The sequence below is a fragment of the Astatotilapia calliptera genome, chromosome 8, assembly GCF_900246225.1.
Source record: "Astatotilapia calliptera chromosome 8, fAstCal1.2, whole genome shotgun sequence".
In the NCBI taxonomy this organism is placed as follows: Eukaryota; Metazoa; Chordata; class Actinopteri; order Cichliformes; family Cichlidae; genus Astatotilapia; species Astatotilapia calliptera.
This window is the reverse complement of record NC_039309.1, coordinates 12,919,761-12,940,842: the sequence shown is the minus strand read 5'-3', so window position 1 is coordinate 12,940,842 and position 21,082 is coordinate 12,919,761. Positions and strand designations below refer to the sequence as shown.

General features: G+C 41.1%; 2 protein-coding genes across 2 annotated transcripts in view; both read right to left on the bottom strand.

The window, feature by feature from the left end:
- kcnh4b (potassium voltage-gated channel, subfamily H (eag-related), member 4b) overlaps positions 1-12,173 on the bottom strand; it is a 42,105-nt gene extending 29,932 nt beyond the window's left edge. The window contains exon 1 of the mRNA XM_026178660.1: positions 9,154-12,173. Coding sequence (XP_026034445.1) covers positions 9,154-9,229 — 76 coding nt within the window. The 5' untranslated portion in view covers positions 9,230-12,173. The remainder of the gene's footprint in view (positions 1-9,153) is intronic.
- A 1,265-nt stretch (positions 12,174-13,438) lies between these two features.
- Positions 13,439-19,093, bottom strand: ghdc (GH3 domain containing). The gene is made up of 11 exons (XM_026178659.1): positions 18,848-19,093; positions 18,392-18,667; positions 17,586-17,782; positions 17,298-17,492; positions 17,104-17,223; positions 16,418-16,715; positions 16,108-16,297; positions 14,544-14,615; positions 14,265-14,398; positions 14,065-14,153; positions 13,439-13,956 (listed from the first exon to the last, which is right to left on the bottom strand). The coding sequence occupies exons 2-11, from the start codon at positions 18,663-18,665 to the stop codon at positions 13,735-13,737; spliced, it is 1,791 nt and encodes a 596-aa protein (XP_026034444.1). The 5' UTR covers positions 18,666-18,667; positions 18,848-19,093; the 3' UTR covers positions 13,439-13,734.
- Positions 19,094-21,082: the final 1,989 nt, after the last annotated feature.

Genomic DNA, 21,082 nt, shown 5'->3' with positions numbered 1-21,082 from the left:
ATGTGACATTGACGTGGTGGAATATTTGCTTTAGTTTACATGTGGATCGTATGATGTGGTTATTGCCTCTGCACTTGTTTAATTCTGCAACAAAACAGCTTTGCTTTGGTTCCATTTCAGCACCACGGACAGCTCTTGTTTAGTTATTTCTGCAGGACATAAAGCCACAAAGCACGTTCGTCGGTCTGAGATCTTATCCCAGTAACTCAAGGCTGTAGTATTCAAAGGCTCTACATTTCTTCTGCATATCTACATATGTTAATCTTGATGACAGGATAGAGTTTGATGTCACATGTTCCCTCGCTTGCTACAAGCATGTGACCTTGCTGCAGTGAGGTTCCTTTGTATGGCAAACATTTTGGTTATGTGTATACCAGAATGACTTGGGGTTTTTTTTAGTGTGTTGCATTACATCCCACATTTTCTAAATGCAATACATAGAAGCATACACATTGTTGCGATGATAAAAAAGTAACCATATTATATAATGTTTATTTAATCTGGATAATGCTGGGTATTTTCAGTCACTGAGCTGATATTACCACTTTGTTTTCCTGATTCATTTCCTCTTTAGGACACACAGTCAAGCCCATATTTCAGTCTCTTTTCACAACGAGTGTCAAACAACCACCAGCTTACACTAGATTTGTGACTCCTCACCTACAGGCTTCCAGGCAGAATGTGGTGAGTGAAACATAGTCTGGTAGAAAATGACTTCTGCAGACAAAATAAACAGCCTGAAGCTAGAAACATTAACAGATACTGTAGCTGAACCTGTCAGCACAAAAAGTATGGCTTTACTACTTTCGATTGCATTATGTTGTTCATAAGCAGTAGATACAGCGTGGATCTCATAGAATAGATGCTTCAGATGTTAGAAAACACACTACTTTGACTTTAAGGGTATGTAAAAATATTTGTGGTTTGAAATCTGCTTTACTGAAAAGGTCATTCATCTTTATACTCAATTTGCTGTAATAATCCAGGAAGTATTTATGCATATTTGCTCATTATTTCTTTGAACAAGTTACTATTGAGGCCTCAGCAAAGTAACTGACTTGTCTCTGCTGTCAAATTGAAAACATCAGACTGCAGAATTTGTGCCCAGAGAGTAAGAGGCAGCACACAGACAGACAGACAGACCGATAGACTGCTCTGTATGCTCACGATTCCACAGAGAGAAAGTCTAAGAAGGAGTATTAAACAGCTGCTGCTGCACTTTCCACAATCTAGCACTTTAATTGGCCGGGCTGAACAGAAAGCAGTCCACAGGGGATGTCTTTTCTGAGCGGTGACAACCTTTCTTGGGTGTGCAGCGAGCAGCAACTAAACTGTCACTGTGGAATTATAGAAGGAGACAGGCATTAGTCTGATCCATCAGCAGGCAGAGGAAGTTTTATGCCAGTCTATGCCATGGCTTGATGGTGCTCAGCAAGGAGAAATTGTACTATTTCTGTTCCATATTCTGCTGCAGATCTTTGTGAACAAAGATTCACACCTGTTATTTTTTTATGATACTGTATATTCAGGTTTTTTTTCTGCAGGTAAAGTCACAACTCTGAATAGAAAGCATCCTAAAAAACTCAGTCGTCCCCCCCCCACACACACACACCCGGTTTCACATCTTAAAAAAACCCTTCACCTGAGAAACAATGGCGGAACAAGATGTGATTGCCTATCCAGCTGGAAAAAAAAAGAAACATGGCCTGTTTTTCATGTTCTATAAATTCCTAACACTCTAACTCAGTGAGCCAGCAAGTGTCAGAGAGCAACCGCATTCATCTCTGGTTTATGTAATGTTTACCTAAGAATAGGTACATCTCTACTCAGCATCCCTAAATCGGTCCTCTAAATAGGTCAAGGGCAGGGGTAGTCATTAATCACTTTATAAGGAAACATTAGAACCAACGGGCCATGAAGGGAAAAACTTTTATGCTGTGTTTGGAGGTATGCAAAGTTTCATGGATGGGCAAATGGAAAGGTTTTCTTAAAGTGCACTAAAACTTTTAAATGAGTTAGCATTTTATTTCAAGTTCCACTCTTTCAGTCATCATGTAGGTTTTTGTATTCATTCACTAATTGATGATTAAGTCAAGCAATTGTTGTTGCTGGTGGTGTGAGATAAGGGGTGTTGAACCTGTGGCTTTTGCCCATCTCTACTGACTCCCTGTGAACCTCAGTTAAGGTGGTATGCAGTGATATAGAACAAAAAAAAATACAGTATCTAGTTGTGGATTTCAAAATTTTTAAAAATTAAAAACACAGAAGAAAATGGAGAATTTAACAGCGTGTGGACAGATTTGTTTGCTTTCACCACCAACGCTGCTGGCTTCCTGGTATGTTTGATCTGCTGCTGGACTTTTGTCAAAATCAAATTGAAACTTTCCTATTTTTGTTTACTTTTACTGTATAAAGCTAATAGGCTGCTAATTATTTTATTTTATTATCAAAGTAGGCTCTGAGAGGTGCAGAGCTTCAAAGCTGCTTTGCTAAGTAGTTGTATACTATACATGCTATTGGATAGTTTTTCCTCCACTTCATTATTGTCCAGTTTTGTTTGTAATTTAAAAAAATAGTTATTTCACAAATGCAAAAAAACAAACAAAACAAAATAAAAATTTGACGTTCTTGTCATTTAAAGTGTCAAATAATCATAAATAACCCACTGCAGAGTAGTCATGTGGTAAAAGGTTTTAAATATTTACAGCTGTCAAAGATGTTTTAAATAATTTTTAAATGAGGTGCTGTCACCTTCATTAAGAAAATATATGCTTTATTTATCCTAAATTTGGGAAATTATTTTGTTACTGCAGGTGAAAAGGACTAACTTGCTGAATAACATGTGCAAGTCTCATAAACTTTTATTTCCCACAGAGATTATTTTATGCAAATTAATCCAAAATCCTACTGGCTTTTGGTCAACGATAACCATTTTATTTCCTGAATAAAGACCTTTCAACTTATTTATTTCAGTTCTACAGTCGCATATTTATTTCTTCATTAATAAGTTAAGCTATACAGCAACCACATGAACCGCACTGTAAACAGTTTTGTCTGTGCATGCGTTTGTGTGGCTGTGACAATGCCTCAATTCTTAGTCTGTAATCCTCTGAGGGATATTGCTTCCAGTAGCCGCTCAGCTGCTCCGGCTTCCTTAATTACACATCTGTGCTGACTCGCTACAACTGTAATCTGACATGATGACACTACATGCTACTGCTAACATCAAGCAGCCGGCCTCGTGTCCATATAAGAGTTCTTCTGTGCATAAAAGACTGATGAAACCCGAGAGGCCTGGCCACTTCCTCAGAAGCTAATTACCACTCAGTAGCATGTAATTACTTATTGGGGCAGATGGGTGAGAGCACAAGAAGGAGTGGGCTTGCAGGGGGAAAGGGTCACTGGTTTGACAAAGAGGCACGTGGGAAAATCAGTCACTTTGATGTCAACGATTAATAAAGATGTTTGAATTAAACGCAAAGACAGAAAAAAAGTATCTGTGCAGTCGTGATCTAACTCCCGTTAAAGGTAAAAAGACTGCAGCTCCATAGCGCCTTTATATCAAGAACAGTGCAAAGTGCTTTACAAAGCCTCACACCCACTCACACCTAAATTCACACACCGATGGAGGCGGAGCTGCAATGTAAGGTGCAGACCTGCACATTAGAAGCAGATTTATTTCGGTGTCTTGCTTGAAAACACCGACATGCATGGAGTAAGCCACCTGGGGACTCAACCACCAACCTGAACAATTACAGCAGAGCCTATTCCAAATGTACAGATCAAACTTTGCCACCTGTTACCACTGACTTTTAAAAAAACAAAACAAAAAGAGCAGCAAAGGATACAGCCACAAAAGAGTCTCAGCTATTATCTGGCTTCTATTTGGTGTTGGTTTCTGCAGCTGCCTATTAAGACCCGCTCATCAGCTGGGTAACAATGAGCTCCGTGAGCGTCAGCCTGACATTCTTTCCTGGCTCCTCTTTGGTTCTTTAGCTGCCTTTTATTAGAAAAGTGTTTAGGGGGAAAATAAACCCACTTCTTATCTTTGCCGGCAGCTGCCCCGTGGTTACGCTGCCCTGCAGGGTGAGCACTGCTGTCAGTGTAAAAATGCTGCTGGGGAGGTCGTGTACAAGAGCTCAGGGAGGTGGAGTTGGGTATAAAGGATGGGCATCTATACTGTAACACACACAGGCAGAGCACAGTGCCACCAGTATAATGGAAACTCTGGTTTTTAGGCAGTGTTGAGGATGAGCATCCAGACTGCTGACGTGCAAAACAAATCTACAGCCAGAACTGCAATTGTAACTTCACCCTGACCTTTGATCCTTTATAATTGCCCTTCAGAAATAATAATAATAAAAAAAGAAAGACTATTCAAACCAACAAAGAGATTTTTTTTTTTTTTGAAAGAGCGTGATGTGGTTTTGTTGCCTTGAGCACAGGCACTCAGATACACACAGGGAGACATCTCCTTTTGGGAAACATGGACGCTGACATTGCTGTGAGCCAAATACTGTGCTGTGTGTGTCAAAGGTTATCCGACCTAACCTGCCCTGACATTTTGCTTACCGCAGGGCTGTTCAGCTGGGTAATTGTCTCAGACCAGGAACCGTTAAATTATAAGCAACTTAAAATTGCTTTCGCTTTAATAACTGTTATTCTTAAGGTCAAGCACAGCCACATCAATATTTATGAGGATAAACATGCAAAAAAAACTCTTGGTGGAGAAATTACCCTGAAACACCCGGAAAATGCTCAACGTGAAGCTGCACAATAGATAATGACTGTAAGATTTGGGGCTTTTAAGATAATGTATTATTTGGTCCGTCAGAGCAAACAGATGCACAAAAGCACAACGTAGCCTTGTTTTGCATAGTGGAAATAATTACATGGACATGCAGGAATGTAATGATGAAATAACTGTCTCAGATGCTGCTCTTATTATATATGGCAGTCAAGGCAGGGGCTTAGTTGGAGTGGCACATTAAATAAAATTTTTGGACAATGTTTGACTGCGAGGCTGCTCACTCAGCAGGGGAGCTTCTTTTGGTTCCGCTGATCTAAATACATTCTTTACTCAGACTGATGGACTTAGCCATTTTTGCTGTAAGAAACTTTTACCTCGTCATCAGTTTATGTTTTAAACTGCATTGCATATTGCTTGTAAAAATATTAGATTTGAGAAGAAACTGGTGTTCAGTGTACAATGATGTGATACTATTAACTTATTTAACATAATAGAAATTGTAAAAGTAAAAGACTGCACAGGTTTCATATAGAAATCTACAAATATTTTTCCTTGTGTAAATAATGCATAAATAACACATAATACAATCAGTCACATCATTAAGCACAACTGTTCAACTGCTTGTTAGGGCAAATATTTAGCCAGCCAATTCATTAGCAGCAACTCAAAGCATTTTGTGCAGACATGTTCAAGACAACCTGCTGAAGGTTAAACTGAGCATCAGAATAGGGATTAAAGGGGACTTTGAATGTGACATGGTGCTGGTGAAAGACGGGCTGATTTGAATTGTTCAGAAATTCATCTCTACAGTTTTACAGATAATGGTGTGAAAAAGAGAAAGTATCCATTGTGCAGTAGTTCTCTAAAGGAAATGAGAAGAATGGCCAGAGTGGTTTGAGCTGATAGGAAGGCAACAGAAACTTAAATACCACTCGCTGTAACCAGGGTATGCAGAAGAGCATCTCTAAATGAACCTCGAAGCAGATGAGCTGTAGCAGCAGAAGACCACACCTGTAGCCACCTCTGTCAGCTAAAAACAGGAAACTAAGGCTGCACTTCACACAGGGTCACAAAAACTGGATCATAAGACTGGAAAAACACTGCCTGGTCTGATGAGTGCTGATTCTGCTGGAGCATTCAGATGGTAGGGTCAGACTTTGACGTAAACGACATGAAAATATGGATTCATCCTGCCTTGTATCAAAGTTTCAGGCTGGCAGTGGTGATGTAATGGTGTGGGGAATATTTTCTTGGCATAGTTTGGTCCCTTAATACTACCTGAGCATAATTTGAACTCCACAATCTACCTGATTATTGATGCTGACCATGTCTATTTCTTTATGACCACAGCGTACCCATTTTCTGACTTTCTTCTTCCAGAGGATAACGCACCATCTCACAACTCTCTAATTGGCTTCTTGAACATGACGATGAGTTCACTGTACTCAGAGGGTCTCCACAGTCATCAGATCACAGTCAAATGAGCACCTTTGGGATGCCGTAGAACGTCAGATTCTCATCATGGATGCGCAGCTGCCACATCAATATGGACCAAAATATTCAAACAAGGTTTCCAGCAGCAGGGAGTCCAACCTGGAACTAGCAACGTGTACCTATTGAAGTGGCTGATGAGCTAATATAAACTGTAATTGGTGAGTCAAGCCAAGGGTTATGTTTTCATGAAGAGTTTTTTTTTGTGATCTAATTGAACTTCTTTGACTTTATTTTCAATATTGAACAGTTAGTAAATGATGTAGCAGGTTTAATTGATGGTCTGTTGTCTTTGTGTAACTGCACATTTAGTGATGATGTGTTGGCTGATTTAAACTGAGACCTGCTACTTTTTACATGTTTCCTGCGCATGAAGATTCATTTTCAAATTTAACTGAATCTTGAGTTTGACTTGACTTAATTTTTTTAATTAATACAATTAATTTGCAGTAATTTAACATTAAAATAAGTCTTGTAAAAATAATTAAGAATCTTCTCCAGGCATATTTTAGGACTCCTAATACTGATTTTCCAGCAAAGCGAACTGGAGTATCACAAATCAGACAATTTTTTTCTTCCATCCTGAAAATATGAATGCAGGTTCCCTGTGTCTAAATTCTATCCAGTGAAGCTCAAACATCCAAGTGAAACCCACAAAAACAAACACTCTAATGAATGCTGCATGCACCAGACCGACGGCAGTTGGGGGCGACACAGAAGAGAGACTGCAGGTGCACGACCCACAATGCCACTTGTTTTAAGATGCTCTTTTCTGGAACAAGAGACCAGCTGCTTACAAGTCCTTAATTAGAAAGCAAGTTCAAGTGTTTTCTCTTTAGTCGACCATCTTTTTCTCCGAGTCCAAAGTGTTCGAGCATCATCCATGTCAAGTGGCAGGACCCTGTCACCCGGGCAACAGGAAGGAAGCTATTTTGAGCAGTGGGCACTCTGCCACTCCTGTAGGAGCCACAGCCTTATGGCAGGGATGAGAATGAGTTGGGGAAAAATTTTTTTAGATGCACGTCTCGCTAATGGCTACATGTTTTTATTGATTTATCTTTTATTCTGAATGAACGTTACACACTCAAAACCGGCACTACAGTATATATAAACAAATGACAAATTAAAGGAAAACCTGAACACTTAACTAACAGCAAGGGCATCTGGTGGGTTAGTTAACCATTGGGAGGTATCCTCTTGAGTGGTTTGGGTTCACTTAGAGGAAGGGTGATCATAAATAAGGCCTGGGGATTAGATTCAGCCCAACACAGACTTCATTCTGGTTCACTGAACGGCTTTGGAAAATGTGAAGTGCATAAAGTTTGGGCTTTTAACCATATTTTCATACGTTTCACAGCTCTGGCTACTGATAAAGTCCTTTCCTATGGCTATTCATACTATTTTAAAGTAAATTAGAGACGTGCTGTGGAAATTGCACTTCTTTTTCTTATTTTTATACATCTCAGGGATTAAAGTTGTAGCTAAACTTCTTCACGCTCACAGAAAGGGAAGTTTCACTGATCCAGCCCACTTAAGATCAAAATGAGCTGTATGTGGCTGCTGACTTAGAAAGAAGTGTCAAATCAATACAAAGTTGTTGTACTCTCAGCAAGTAAGGAAATATCTATTAAATGAGAAAAATCTATAGGGCGACTGTAAGACTTGTAGAATTAAAGCTAATGAACAATGAGGTTGATCTGAGGGCACTCAGTGGTCCACCATCCTACTAAGACAATATTTTTCCTTTAATTTGTCACCTGTTTACTGTCATTTGTATTTTATTCTGAAGTTTTAGAAGTGGGCTCAGCTCCAGATCTAATGGCTGTACGACCAAAATACAACAAGTAAATGTGGAAGAGTCCTATGACACCCTGAAACACCCTAAAGAGCACTGAATGTTTCTCAACATTACTGTCAACATTGAAATGTTTAGCTCAAGGGCACACAGGGACCTGTCTGACCTCCTGGCCCTCCAGCTGAACTGTGCAGTAGTCACATCATCTCTAGACTGAGTGCGAATCCTCTCGGCTCACAAAACTCCACTTTTGTATTTTCAGCTCCTTTAGTGCCCAGATACAAGAACAATTCGCGACGAGGTGAGTGCAAGTGTGCTTTAAGAAATTGAGAGATATCTCATTAGAATACCCGGCTCGCAAATTGAAGCTATAATTGCATACCCTGCACATCACTTACACGGTAATGTCTCCCATTTCACTGTGTTTATATTTCCCCAAGTGGAACGGAGACCGAGCTCTAAGAATCACAGCGAGCCATCCGTTCAATCTGGCTGCTGAAACCAGGCGAGGGAGGACAGGCTGAATCGACAAACAAACAAAACACAGACGTCCCCGTGGCATTTATTTACAACGAGCCGCAACCTCCCCTGAGAGGGGCACAAGGTGCAAAACAAGAGGCACGAGCTAAGCAAAAATGGCAGTGCTGCCTAATGGCTGCTCGGCTACTGTGAGGCTAAATGTGTGAAACAAATGTGAGATGTTGAGTGCAAGAAAACTTTTTCTTTTCTTTTTTTTTATTCAAGTGGAACCAGCAGCAGATGCTATTTTAGTCAGGACATTTGTACTGATTGTGATGACCTGAGAAGAGCTGAATCCAAGTTCTGCCCAAGTTTAAAGCAGAGGATGAAGAGAAACAAATTTTAATTCAGGCAGTGGGGTCTCTCACAGTGAAAACACAGCACAGGAGTCTGTATTTGATTTGATGCCAGCCACAAAACTTCCATTACTTTAGTTTATTAGCTGTATTTTAAAAACTGACAAGAAAAGAGGAGACAAATAACCACACAATAGATTTAAATGAGGCAAAGTCCAAGTCAGCAACCTAAACTACCAGGTTTTTTTTTTTTTCACTGAGTGAGGATTTATCAGAGAAGCTCAGCCTCACAGGACACTTACGTGTGCCATCGAAGCGTGTGGCGATGGTGTCTAGAAAGGTGTTCTGTGGGGCCAGGAGGCCCTTCATCACCGGCATCTTGACCCCGATTTAGGAAGGTCACCTGCTAGCTTGAGGTCACACCATCCCAAAGGCACAGCAGGTAGCTTCCAGGGAGTCTCAGCAGGTGCGTGAGACTTTGAGGGTGACTCTCTGGCACCAGCCGCAGGGATGCACATTTACAGTAAATGCTGCCACCCTTCCCCGAGCGATGCCTTCTCAGTAAATCAACAGCGTGGCTTTGGGAGGACTAAAATAGCTCACTCCAACAATGCAGAGGTTTGGGTGCAGTCTCGAAAAGGAGAAATTAAGAGTCACGGTCACGAGCAGCTGAAGAAGGGATCAAGTGCAACTGACTCTGAGATCCAAAGAGCTTCAAAACAGTGAGCCCAGCTGTTGCTTGTCTGCACCTTTCAGTCGGAGCGCCGATCCCGGCAGCAGTGTGGAGGAAGTTATCCTCCAAGTGCGCTGCGCTTTCCATTTAAAAGAGGACCGCAAATCTGTGCGACGAAAAATAACAGCATGTGTCTACACCTCTTTTCAGTGATGCTCAGTGATGTGTCAGGATGCTGTGGGGGAGTAGTTGCATCTTCTTGAGCGTTCTCCCCTCCTCGCTACTCTCCCTCTCCCTCACTCCTGCTCCCATCCGCGCCGGTGATATATCAGCCAATGAGATACAGGCATCCTCTGTAGGGACCTGTTTTCATCTGTGGTGGGGGTATAGAGAGAGAGAGGGGGAGAAAGAGAGTAAGGGAAGAAAGGGAGAGGTAGAGGAAAGAGGGAGGGGTGAGGCTTTGGGAGCATCTGACAGCACCATCACACCCAGCAGTGGTACTATCAGCACATGGCTTTTGTGGGCATGTCTGCAAAGCAAGGAAAGATGGATTACCTGCACATCGGTTAACGAAGCCTTTTGTATTCTGTTGGACTGTGTGCTGTATTGTCAAAGGAGCCTGGCTAAAGGGAGACTGTCAAAGTCCTCTAATTTATTTATTTTATCCAAGTTGCAGAGTAAAGGAGGCACAGCTTCAAAACACCGTTCCTAGAGGGTTTTTTTTTTTTTGTTAATTTCCATCTTGACTATTAAAAATGAGGCTGGTTGCCTTTGCCCTGTCACCCCCTGTGGAGTATCCATGAGCGAGTTAAGACTCTGGGATAAAAGCCGCTAAGAGCGGATTAAAAGGATAAGCCTGGAGATGTTTTTCGTGACAACGCGATGCCAAAACCCCCAAACCTAACTCACTTTGACCCAAGAAAGCAATACGGCTTAGCCAATGAGGGGAAATACCTCTAGACAGTGAACGTTCTCATCGGGAAGATAAATCATCTCCCCTCCGTGTTCGAAGAATCCTGTCAAAATCAATCTCATTAAAATTGTAGTAATCGGGGAAAGACGATCCATTGCTATTAATTAATGTGATCAATATTAAATGTTGAACGTGAAACCTAATATTAGGGGTTATTTGGGGGGTCATGCAGCTAATATTATAAGCCTGTATTATTGTATTTTGATCGGTATGTTATTAATTTAGAAGGAGGTTTTCAGCATTTTTACTTAACTAGCACATTCATCAGTACATTTTAAATCACTGGTATATGTATGAGGTGCTGAATGAAAACCTACAGTTGCTTTGTTTTGTCAAGAAGTAAGAGAAAGACCTAGAATAAATCCTACAATCCTCCATATTCCAATTAGAAGTCAATAGGCCTCAAGAATGTTTTATTATGGCTGTTTTGTGACTCAAAAGACGTACAACACACACGATAATACCCACTAATATAGCAAAATAAGATAAAAAGAATGAGATCTTCCCTACATATTTTCTGTTCCATCCATCAAATGTGTCTCTATGCAGATTGGGAGTCAAGTAAACAAAAATGATGAGGAAAGAAATATAATAGAAATTTCTTGTGGGGGTTGGTAATCTTGGAAAGATTTAGCAGATTCAGCAGCAGTGTGGGTGTTTCCTCTCACCAGAAATTGCATTTTTAATCTTCTCAGTGAAAAAAAAAGTACATTTGTTTTTATCTTGACTAACATTTCTGAAAGCAGCTGCAGACTTCTGAGAATAGCCACCTCAGAGAAGAGATGAAAGCTGTTACGTCCACCGAAGGTGGGTATTTTAGGGGATAATTAAACAAAACCACAAACACATTAAATGTTAATTGCTGGGAGCAGAGGTGAGCTGGATTTGGAGGAGAAACAAAAAAGGTGGAGAAAAAAAAAGACAGTGAAAGTAAAAGAGAAGCTTGGAGGCTTTTAAGAGAGGATTGTTTCCTCTCTCGGATCCTATTCAAGCCTTGGCAGCCATTCACTGTTTTCTATTTTTAATGACATCTCATTGTCCCTTCTTCTTGTAGTTCATCCGTCGCTGCTTGTCACTAATAAAGAGGCTAATACATTAAACATGCTCACGATCATCTCCTCGGTCTAATGTGACAGAGTGACGCACACAGGGTCAGGTGAAATATTATCCCCAACTACATTTCCCATAGTTCTCAGTTTTAAGGGAACTGCTGGCGTGCTTGTAAAATTCACTTTGGCCCCTTAATTATGCACATAATAACATCTGAAAATCAATTCCTTGAATATTCTGCTGATTGAACTGACTGTAATTTACTAAACTTGAATGAAAATCCACAACCCTAATCCTGATTTAAATTGTATGCCAGATAAACTCAGCAGCCAGGCCGATTCACACATCCCGCAGCATCCCTTCTCTCACTTCAACACACTTCCCCCCTGCATCCCATTGAGAAGTCAAGCCTGCCTTTCTCAAATCTGTCTGTTTACAATGAATTAACTTGTGAGAGAACAGATGTGTGATCGCGGGCTCTGAGCGTTTGTGTGTCTGTAAATCCTCTGGGCGTATGAGGACGGCAGGCAGAGGAAGACACAAGCCATCTAACTAAACAACCAAGAAGAGATAGAAGGCAATCTGGAATGAATAAACAGCAAAGGGAAGAATGAAAGTACCTGCCAAGAAATACATTTTAATGTGAAACCACCCCAATAATGCTGTTCATATACACAACTGTGAAATACAAACAAACTAACCTTTTTTTTTTTTTTTTTTTTGGTGGATACTTAAGAAAAAGGCCTGAAATCAAACTAGTGCCATATTGTTTTAAGTTCTTCCATGCAGTGCTGTTTGCCAGCTTTCTTAAGCCAAAATGTAACACTTGTATATACAGTTGAGGCATTATGAAGCCAAAATAAAGCGAGAACGATGTCAAATCTCTGCTGAAATGGGGCGTTTCTAAAAATATTAGCCCACTTTGTGAACGAATCGACCTGCAGGAGAGAGGCAGTCGGCTCAGACCGGGGCTTATTCAGACTCAGACTTTCTTTGAGGCTAAAGATGGCAACAGGAAAATCTCACAGAATCAAATAAGGATGTGAGGATTAGTCTAGTCAACATACATATAAATATGCGCTTTCTCCGTCTTCTTTGTCTGCTCCCCTTTTTTCCAAAACCTTGATTATTTATAAGAAGATGATATTAATTCAGACGAGAGCCCTCACAGTCAGAGCTATCAACAAGAATTCACTGCTTCAGTCAAGGCTGACAAGCAGTTAAATGCTGGACCTGTGGGAGATGGCATTATGCTGCATGTCTTAAATATTAGACTAGCTCCCTCTGGTGGTAACAACAAAGTCCTGACACTCCTATTGCACTATTGTTTATGATGTAACTGAAGAAATAAGCTGTACAGGTGGTGAACAATGCGAGCAGGCAGATACTGAAGGCTATCTTGATTTCATAAGCATCATCAGTTACAGTCTAGAGGCCAAGGATGCTTACCAGTAATCAGCTCTTCTGGTCTGATGGATCCACTTGACTCTAAGATGAAACTAGAAGCTGGCCAAATCTGCACAATCTGAAAGAGAACCACCTAAAAAACACGACTTCCACCAACAACCATATGATGTCAGATAATTAACTAAGCTAAAAATAGCATAATTACCTTCACCAGGACATGCTGTGACTGCTGTCTAACAATACTAAAGGGACCAAAAACACAAAATTCAGCCACATAACAGTAGCGTACTAGATTTAAATCTTGCCAAATGCTGCTTTAGTCATCACAGGTAATTTCACAAAATGGGATCATTAGATGGTGCAACATTTAGTAACAGATGGTATAAAATGAAAGCTTAAGCAACTCCATTAAAAAATGCAAGATATTAACAGCATGTTCTTTTGCTTTTCCTTTAACTGCCCAGAAAAAAAAAAAAACATTGGAGAAAAGTAAAGTGAAATTTATTGAGGAATGGCAACTGAAGCTTACATTTAAATACAGCTCAAAGATTTTCTCGTGCTGGTGTCACCAGAAAATTTCCACTGGAAATACTCGGGAAACTTCTAAATTGGGGGTTTTGTACAGATGAGACTTCGGGGATATTTTGTCAAAAGTCAAAAGTGCATTTTTATTGTTTAAAAATCAGAGTTAATGCATTGTGGTTAACATCTCCCACAGGCACACTTCATTAAGTCAGTCATAAATAAAAAACATCCAATATCATCAGTCTGTAAGTGATCTCAGGAAATCGTTTTGCCCAGAAGGAATTCAGCATATTCTTTCCTGCGCAGCACTCGCTGCATTTTGAACGTATTGGGTGAGGTGCTCGAGTACGCCATCATCTGCTTACGAAGTTTGTTAAACGCTCCCTCTGCCACCAGCTGCACTCTCATTGGCCCGATGCTGCCTTTGATACGGAAGGATTTGTAGACGGCCGAATCCTGCTGGAGAGAAATGTCCAGCTGGGAAGCAAGAGAGGAAACACCAAACAAAAAGACAAGGTAGAGTGATTTAATGACAGACTGTAAACATGCTGCCTGTTGGTGAACCTTCATTAGGATTTCTCTTACCTTATGTCGTTGTTCCTCTGTAAGCCTCCTCACACCTTTCAGCTCTAAGAACACCTGGTAGTGAGGGTCCGAGCCACCAATTGTATCTCCTGCAATGCCACAATAAATAAAATAAAATATGCTGCAAAGGGTTCAATAGTTTTCGCATCATATTCAACTTTCTTCTATGATTTAAGGGTATAAACAAGAACAAATATTACCCAGGATGCCGCTCTCAGCACAGCAGTAGTCAACCAGCTGAGCTCCTGGCCACTGAGCGACGGCCTTCTTCAAAGCACTGAGGAACAACGCTTCTGACACTTTCTCTCCTCGAACATTCAGCATCTGACCTCGTCTAATGGAGCATGGAAGCAAGGAGAAAGTATCGTGTCATGCTTTACACACACACACACACACACACACACACACACACACACACACACACACACACACACACACACACAGCATAAGAAAAACTGTACTGCTGTCCAGTGCTGTACCTGTACTGAAACTCCACGATGGGACACTGGTTGTGAAATCCAACAACTTTTACAATGTCTCCGATGCGATATCTGTAACAAGGGAAATATACAGGTAAATATGAGAGTTTGTTATAGTTGTAATATCACATTTTAATTGCAGTGATGGTCATACAGAGCCATCGGACAAATCTGATTTTACACTCATTAGCAACTTTGTTAAGTACACCTGTTCAACTGCTCATTAACACAAATATCTAATGAGCCACTCAGAAACTTGGTGCACACAGAGATGTAGCCATGGTCAAGATAACCCACTGAAGTTCATACCAGGTGTTAAAATGGGTCAGAAAGTTGATCTAAGTGACTAAATGTGGCATGGTTGTTGGTGTCTGCTGGGATTTCACCACACAATCATGTCTAGGGTTTCCAGAGAATGGCACGGAAAAGAGAAAATATCCAGTGAGCGGCAGATCTCTGGTAGAAATGCTTTGCTGATGTCAGAGCTCAAAGGAGGGTGGCCAGACTGAGTTGAGCCTATAGGAAGGCAACAGAAACTCAGATAATGACTTGTTGCAACCAAATTATCAAGAAGAGCATTTCTATAATCACAGTGCATTGAACTATGAAGCAGATGGGTACAGCAGCAGAAGACCACATCAGCTGCCACTCATACTCTGCAATATTCTTGATATTTATTTAGAATCACCTCTGTTAATTCTTGATATTTATAATTGAGTGATTTGTATATATTAGTGCTGTTTCTTAAATTTGTAAAATCTGTAACATACTGTATTGTTTAGTCTGTTACTGTTACCGACTTGGAGCAACTGTAATCCACATTTATTCCCACAAGTAATCTGATTCTGAAGAACAGGAAACTGAGGCTATTATTCACATAGGGTCACCAAATTTGGACAAGATTGGAAAAAGTTGCCTAGAGTTTCATTTTTTGCTCCACCATTTGGAGAGAGGATCAGAATTTGGCATAAACAACATGAAAGCCTTGTTGTAACAATCATTCAGGCAGATGGTGGTGGTAGCATAATGGTGTCAGGGATATTTTCTTTGTTTCCTTGGTACCAAGATCCTTTTAAACTCCACAGCCTCCAACTGAATAGTGATGCTGACCATGTCCATCCCTTTATGACCACAGTGTACCCATCTTCTGATGGTTGCTTCCGGTAGGATACCACACCATGTCACAAAGCTCAATCAAGTCTCAAAATGGTTTCTTGACCAATGAGTTCATTGTACTCAGATGACCTCCACAGTCACAGAAGTCTCAGTCCAATAGAGCATTTGTGGAACGGGAGATTCCCATCATGTCAACACTGACCAAATTCTCTCTGGAATGTTTCCAGTACCGTGTTGAATCTTTGCTGTGAAGAATTAAGAAAAAAGGATGTCCAACCTAAAAGTAGTGAAGTGTACCTAATAAAGTGTTACATATCAAACATGAACACTTCCATTTGATTCTTAAACAGATTTAGAACATGTTAAAATGCAGTGTGACCCATCACAATCATGAGGACGTAAACATACAGCTGCAGTTATTTATATTTGTTTGTAGATGAAATCGAACCTGTAAAGTCCTGAAGCATTTGTGACAAGCAGCTCATAGTTTTCTCCCTCCTTCACCTCCTCCATCAGCAGAGTGTGAGGGGCCTCCTCATCCAGGCTGCTCTCTGGGAGGAACTCGCAGAACATTGAGCGAGGGCACAGCAAGTAACGTCTTTCTGACTCCTGAGGCCACAGGTTCACCCCAATTAAACCTGCAGGGGCACAGATAATGAGAGCAAATGCTGACCTCATCCACATATAGAAACCCTACAAATGCCCAACTGCAACGGTTTTTAATTAAACAGCTTAAAAATGTAAATGAAGGCTCTTACCTTCAGTAGCAGCATAGAAGGGCGAGTAGAAAGGCACTCCTTTGCAGTAACTCTCCCTCAACATTTCACCGTAGATCTGATTGGAGCCTGAGTCCACTGCCAGGACCAGGTTCAGATGAGGCCACAGGCGCTTGGCAATCCCCCTGAAGCCGTCCTGGAAGTGGGCCCGGAGCTGGGCAGCTCTCTGTGGGTCTGGCTTCATTAGCGCTTCAAGCTTGGCCCTCACTTTGGGCTCCAGAGACAGAGCAGTGCTGATTTTCCCCCGTTCAATGTCCTCCACAAGTTCCTGCCAACGCTCCTATGAGATCGAGAGCATATTAGGGAGAAATGACTTGCCCAAGCCTTTATTCATAAAGCAATTAACACAAATGTTTTAATCAGTCAGTGGGAGCTAAACACCTGACTCAAGATTTCATCTTGTTTTACTAAATGATGTCCCAGTGAGAACGAAATGAGGCACATGTGAAGGACAACAACAGCCTGCTACTGCTCAATGAAACGTTGTCTCTTAAAATAGACAAGAAATAACATTGCTAATGCTTTTCTTTGAAGGATGGAATGGATGAATTACTTTACATACTTTACGGTTTCCCATTAAGTCCTGTTTTTATGCCTCTACTCACATAAAAAGAAAGAAAAACACAAAAACAACAAAAGTAACTCATTCCTGACAAACAACTGGGTACCTGTAGGGCACTGAAGGCATAGAAAACTGTGGAGGCGAAGTTGGACTCCAGAGTTCCCACATTAGGATCTTTCAGCGCAAAAAGAAGATGCAAATAGAGCGTGTCCTTCTCACCGGGAACCTGAAGAAACATAAGATTTTATTACCGAATCGGTCACACAAAGGCTGACCACTTGTTAGGCTTGCTGATTGTACCTTGAAGGCAGGTGCTGGAGTCGTGTACAGGTTTAGGATGTGGCGTGAGGAGGCTGGTGTCGAGGAGTTTGGTCCGATGGGAATTCCAGCCTCAGACTGCCGAAAAGTAGGAGTGTAAAAGAACTTGGTGGTGCGTTGAAGGCTCTTGGTCTCAGCGAATGCCTGCTGCATGGCATCTAAGCACACAGTCACTCCCTGATGGAAACACACAGCGAGTATTATTAGTAAAATTTCCTTGCGCAGCGCATGGGCTACACCGTCATCATCATCATCAAGCAGTGACTTCACCTGCAGGAAGAACTCAGTGTTGGTGTCCTTAGTGCTGAGCAGCATGGCACTGGATCCTGATGTCCCGGAGGTCATGGCCAGAATTAATGGCTTCTCTGCAATGATGAGCTTCTCTTCTCCAGCTGCGATGCGGTTGATTAGGTCTTGATAGTGCGTGTATGTAGTAATAGGATGGTATGCCTGAAATTCTTTAATATCTAGAAAATAAACAGATTTCATGATTTAAATCAAAACTGTATTGACACCTCTAATTTATCTTTCATCATTTGAGCTTATTTTAAGCACAAGTATCAAACAGTCCCCAATTTCAGCATCGCAATTCTCAGGACCTGCTGCATTGTCCGTGCCCATCAGGAACACTGGGACATTTCCCAGTATACTCAGGGTCATTTAATACCCTGGCCTGCTGTGAATAGTTTAAACAGCAACATTACAACAAGCAGAAATGAGTTGGTGGTACTCTCAGAAACCACATTCTCATCCACAGACTATATGATACTGCTGCTATATGTGCACAGGGCATAGGCAGGTGAACCATGGACACAAGTAAACAATAAAAATTGTGAACAGATAAATGCAGCTTTGATTATATTTGGAAAGCAACACGTTTAAAATAGGAATCAAATCAATATGAAATTGTGATTTGTTGCCGTTATTTAAGGACTCTGGGGTCTGGTGGCAGCTGGTGGCACGAGTTTTTTCCTTTAATGTGTCACCCCGGTCTTCCCAAGCGTTAACACTGAATAAGCACAAATGTCTTCACACTACCTGCTTGCTAAACTAACGCCATCTACTTCGCTGCTTACCTTTTATTGAGCTGAAGTCGTACTGTCTTCCATAATACGTATCTGCGCTTTTACGCAAGCGCTTCAGCAGAGTCTCCTGTTGGACTTCTTTGACTTTGAGTGTGTCTGCTTCAAGTTTCCTTCTCTGCCGCCTGCCCAGCCAGCCTACAACCTTCACCGCTACATGCTGGCTCAGAAGGCTGCTTAACGTCCGGTTTTCAACCTTTATCTTCAAGATTAATGCCATCCCGGCCACAGAGCACAAACCGATGACAGCGGGGAGAGGGGTCGGCATGGCTGTTACACAAGACACACAAAAACACAGAGGAGCCAGGTGGGGCGCTGTTAGTCAGCATTAGACCGTTACTTTTCTTCTCATTTACAAACAAGAGTACGCAGTCTACCGTGAAAGTGCGCAATCCTGTCGAGACAAGATGGTTTTTATTTCGCTATTTCGCGCACTCATTCACCGCTTACCGGGAAATCTGTCCGCTGATGGCCAGGGCGACCGATGAAACCGCAAAACAAAGCGGAAGTGCAACGCGAAACCAAGAGGAAGACATCTTGAGCATTAAATAAGATGTGACGTCCCCGTGGTTATAATAATTAATGTCTATAAAAAGCCTTTGGACTGCATTTCCACGCCCAAGAAAGCATGTCAACTTTTACTTTCGCCGCTGTCTGTGCTGCTTCCGTATTTGGGTCAGAACTAGACGCTGATTGGTTTGACTAAATCATGACGTAATAAACCTGGAAATACCAACTAAAAAAAACAACAACTTATATTTTATTTATCTGTTTTTGCTTTAAATGTAGCACCACTGCCTGGATAATGCTATAGCGTCCGTGGTTGTGATTGCACAACAAAGACAATCAATCTGCAAGTTCGATTCTTATTAAATATTTCTTACATAAAACACGGAAGTGTGAGGGTTTGTGGACATATATACTACCAGTCAAAAGTTTGACCACACCTCATTTAATGTTTTTCTTTATTTTCATGGCTATTTACATTGTAGATTCTCACTTAAGGCATCAAACTATGAATGAACACATATAGAACTATGTAGTAAACAAAAAACTGTTTTATATTTTAGATTCTTCCAAACAGCCACCACTGTTTCAGTCCCTGAAACAGTCACATGGGGGAAGGGGGGCACACCTACACACTGTAAAATAGTTTCAGAAAACTGTGAAGAAGTCCATGATTTTCAAAAATGTCTTATCTGTGCTTCAGCATAAAACAGCATTTTCTGACTGTCAGGATTTTGCATCTTTCAGTCTAACGTGCTTATGTATGTCAGATATGTTACACAAAAAATATACAAAAAAAGGACCCTGGGATGACACCCCAATGTCAGGTGTCTGCCTCCTGCTGGTTCCAGTGCCCAACGTCGTACAGGAACGTAAACAGCAGTGAGGTTTGTGGGGTTACTGAAGTTTGGTTAGCTGGTATATAATGATGTGCTATGTCATAGGTGTCAAACTCTGGCCCGTGGGCCAAATTTGGCCCGCAGCTTAATTACATTTGGCCCGCGAAGCCATGCCAAATTACTATCAGAGCTGGCCTACTGGTATTACACAGCTTAATATATATTGTTTAGTATTAAGCTTGCTTGTTCCATATTCAGTTTTTCAGCAAAACGTGTTTGAGTTCATAAGAAAAGATTCATTCTTATATCTGGAGGAAGTATTTTTTTAAAATAAATATTAACGTTAGCCCGCGACTTTGTTCCATTTTTGAATTTTGGCCCACTGTGTATTTGAGTTTGACACCCCTGTGCTATGTGATCGCTAGCGACACAGCTATGTTAGCATAATATAAACAGTGAAGCTGGAGGACTCAGTCGCTAGATGACATCATCGCCTAATTTACATAATTGGTCATGTAATTATAAAGGACCCTGTAGGAGAGAGAAATAACATAATGGAAGAGACATAAAGTCAGTAAAAACACCCTAAAACCATTTAGTATATATTTAAAACCACACATTAAATTTCTTTATCCGGACTTAACGTTGTTAACAAACTACATTAATCAAAAATGGACATAGCAAGCATCACCAGACAGCTTCAGTCGATTTTGGATGTAGAAGATGGAGGTAAGGCTCTGCAAGGACATCCGATTTCTAAGTTAGCAATAGAATAGAATAGAATAGAATAGAATAGAATAATCCTTTAATTGTCCCACAAGGGGAAATTTGGGTGTAACAGCAGCAAGAAAGACACATACAAACAAACAGTACACAAGACACAGAACAGAAACATACACAATTTTTACATATTTACATCAAGGACAAGGGTTACCAAAAACAGAGTACTGTACCGTTATTAAATTAAATAAAATTAAATACAGATAAGAGGCAAACCCTGCTTATAGTGTGAATGGGTTGATAAAATAGAGCAAGTTACAGCGCTGATGTAAAACTCTATGTTTGTTGGGAGCAGTTTTGATTGTACAGTCTGACAGCTGCAGGGAGGAAGGACCTGCGGAAACGCTCCTTCATGCATCTAGGATGTAGCAGTCTGTCACTGAAGGAGCTCTGCAGTTCAGCAACATTTACATGCATGGGGTGGGAGACTCTGTCCATCAGAGATGTTATTTTGGCCAGAGTCCTTCTGTCTCCCACCAACTGCACTGGGTCCCAGAACAGAGCTGGTCTTCCAAATGAGTTTATCCAACCTCTTCCTCTCAGCTGCCGATAAACTGCT

Bases quoted from the DNA above. Each gene is read 5' to 3' on its own strand.
- ghdc (XM_026178659.1), bottom strand. From the start codon at position 18,665: ATGCCGACCCCTCTCCCCGCTGTCATCGGTTTGTGCTCTGTGGCCGGG. The intron at 17,783-18,391 runs GTAAGCAGCGAA...TTTATTTTCTAG, and splicing joins CGACTTCAGCTCAATAAAAG to ATATTAAAGAATTTCAGGCA. The intron at 17,493-17,585 runs GTGAAGTCACTG...TGTTTCCATCAG, and splicing joins ACACTGAGTTCTTCCTGCAG to GGAGTGACTGTGTGCTTAGA.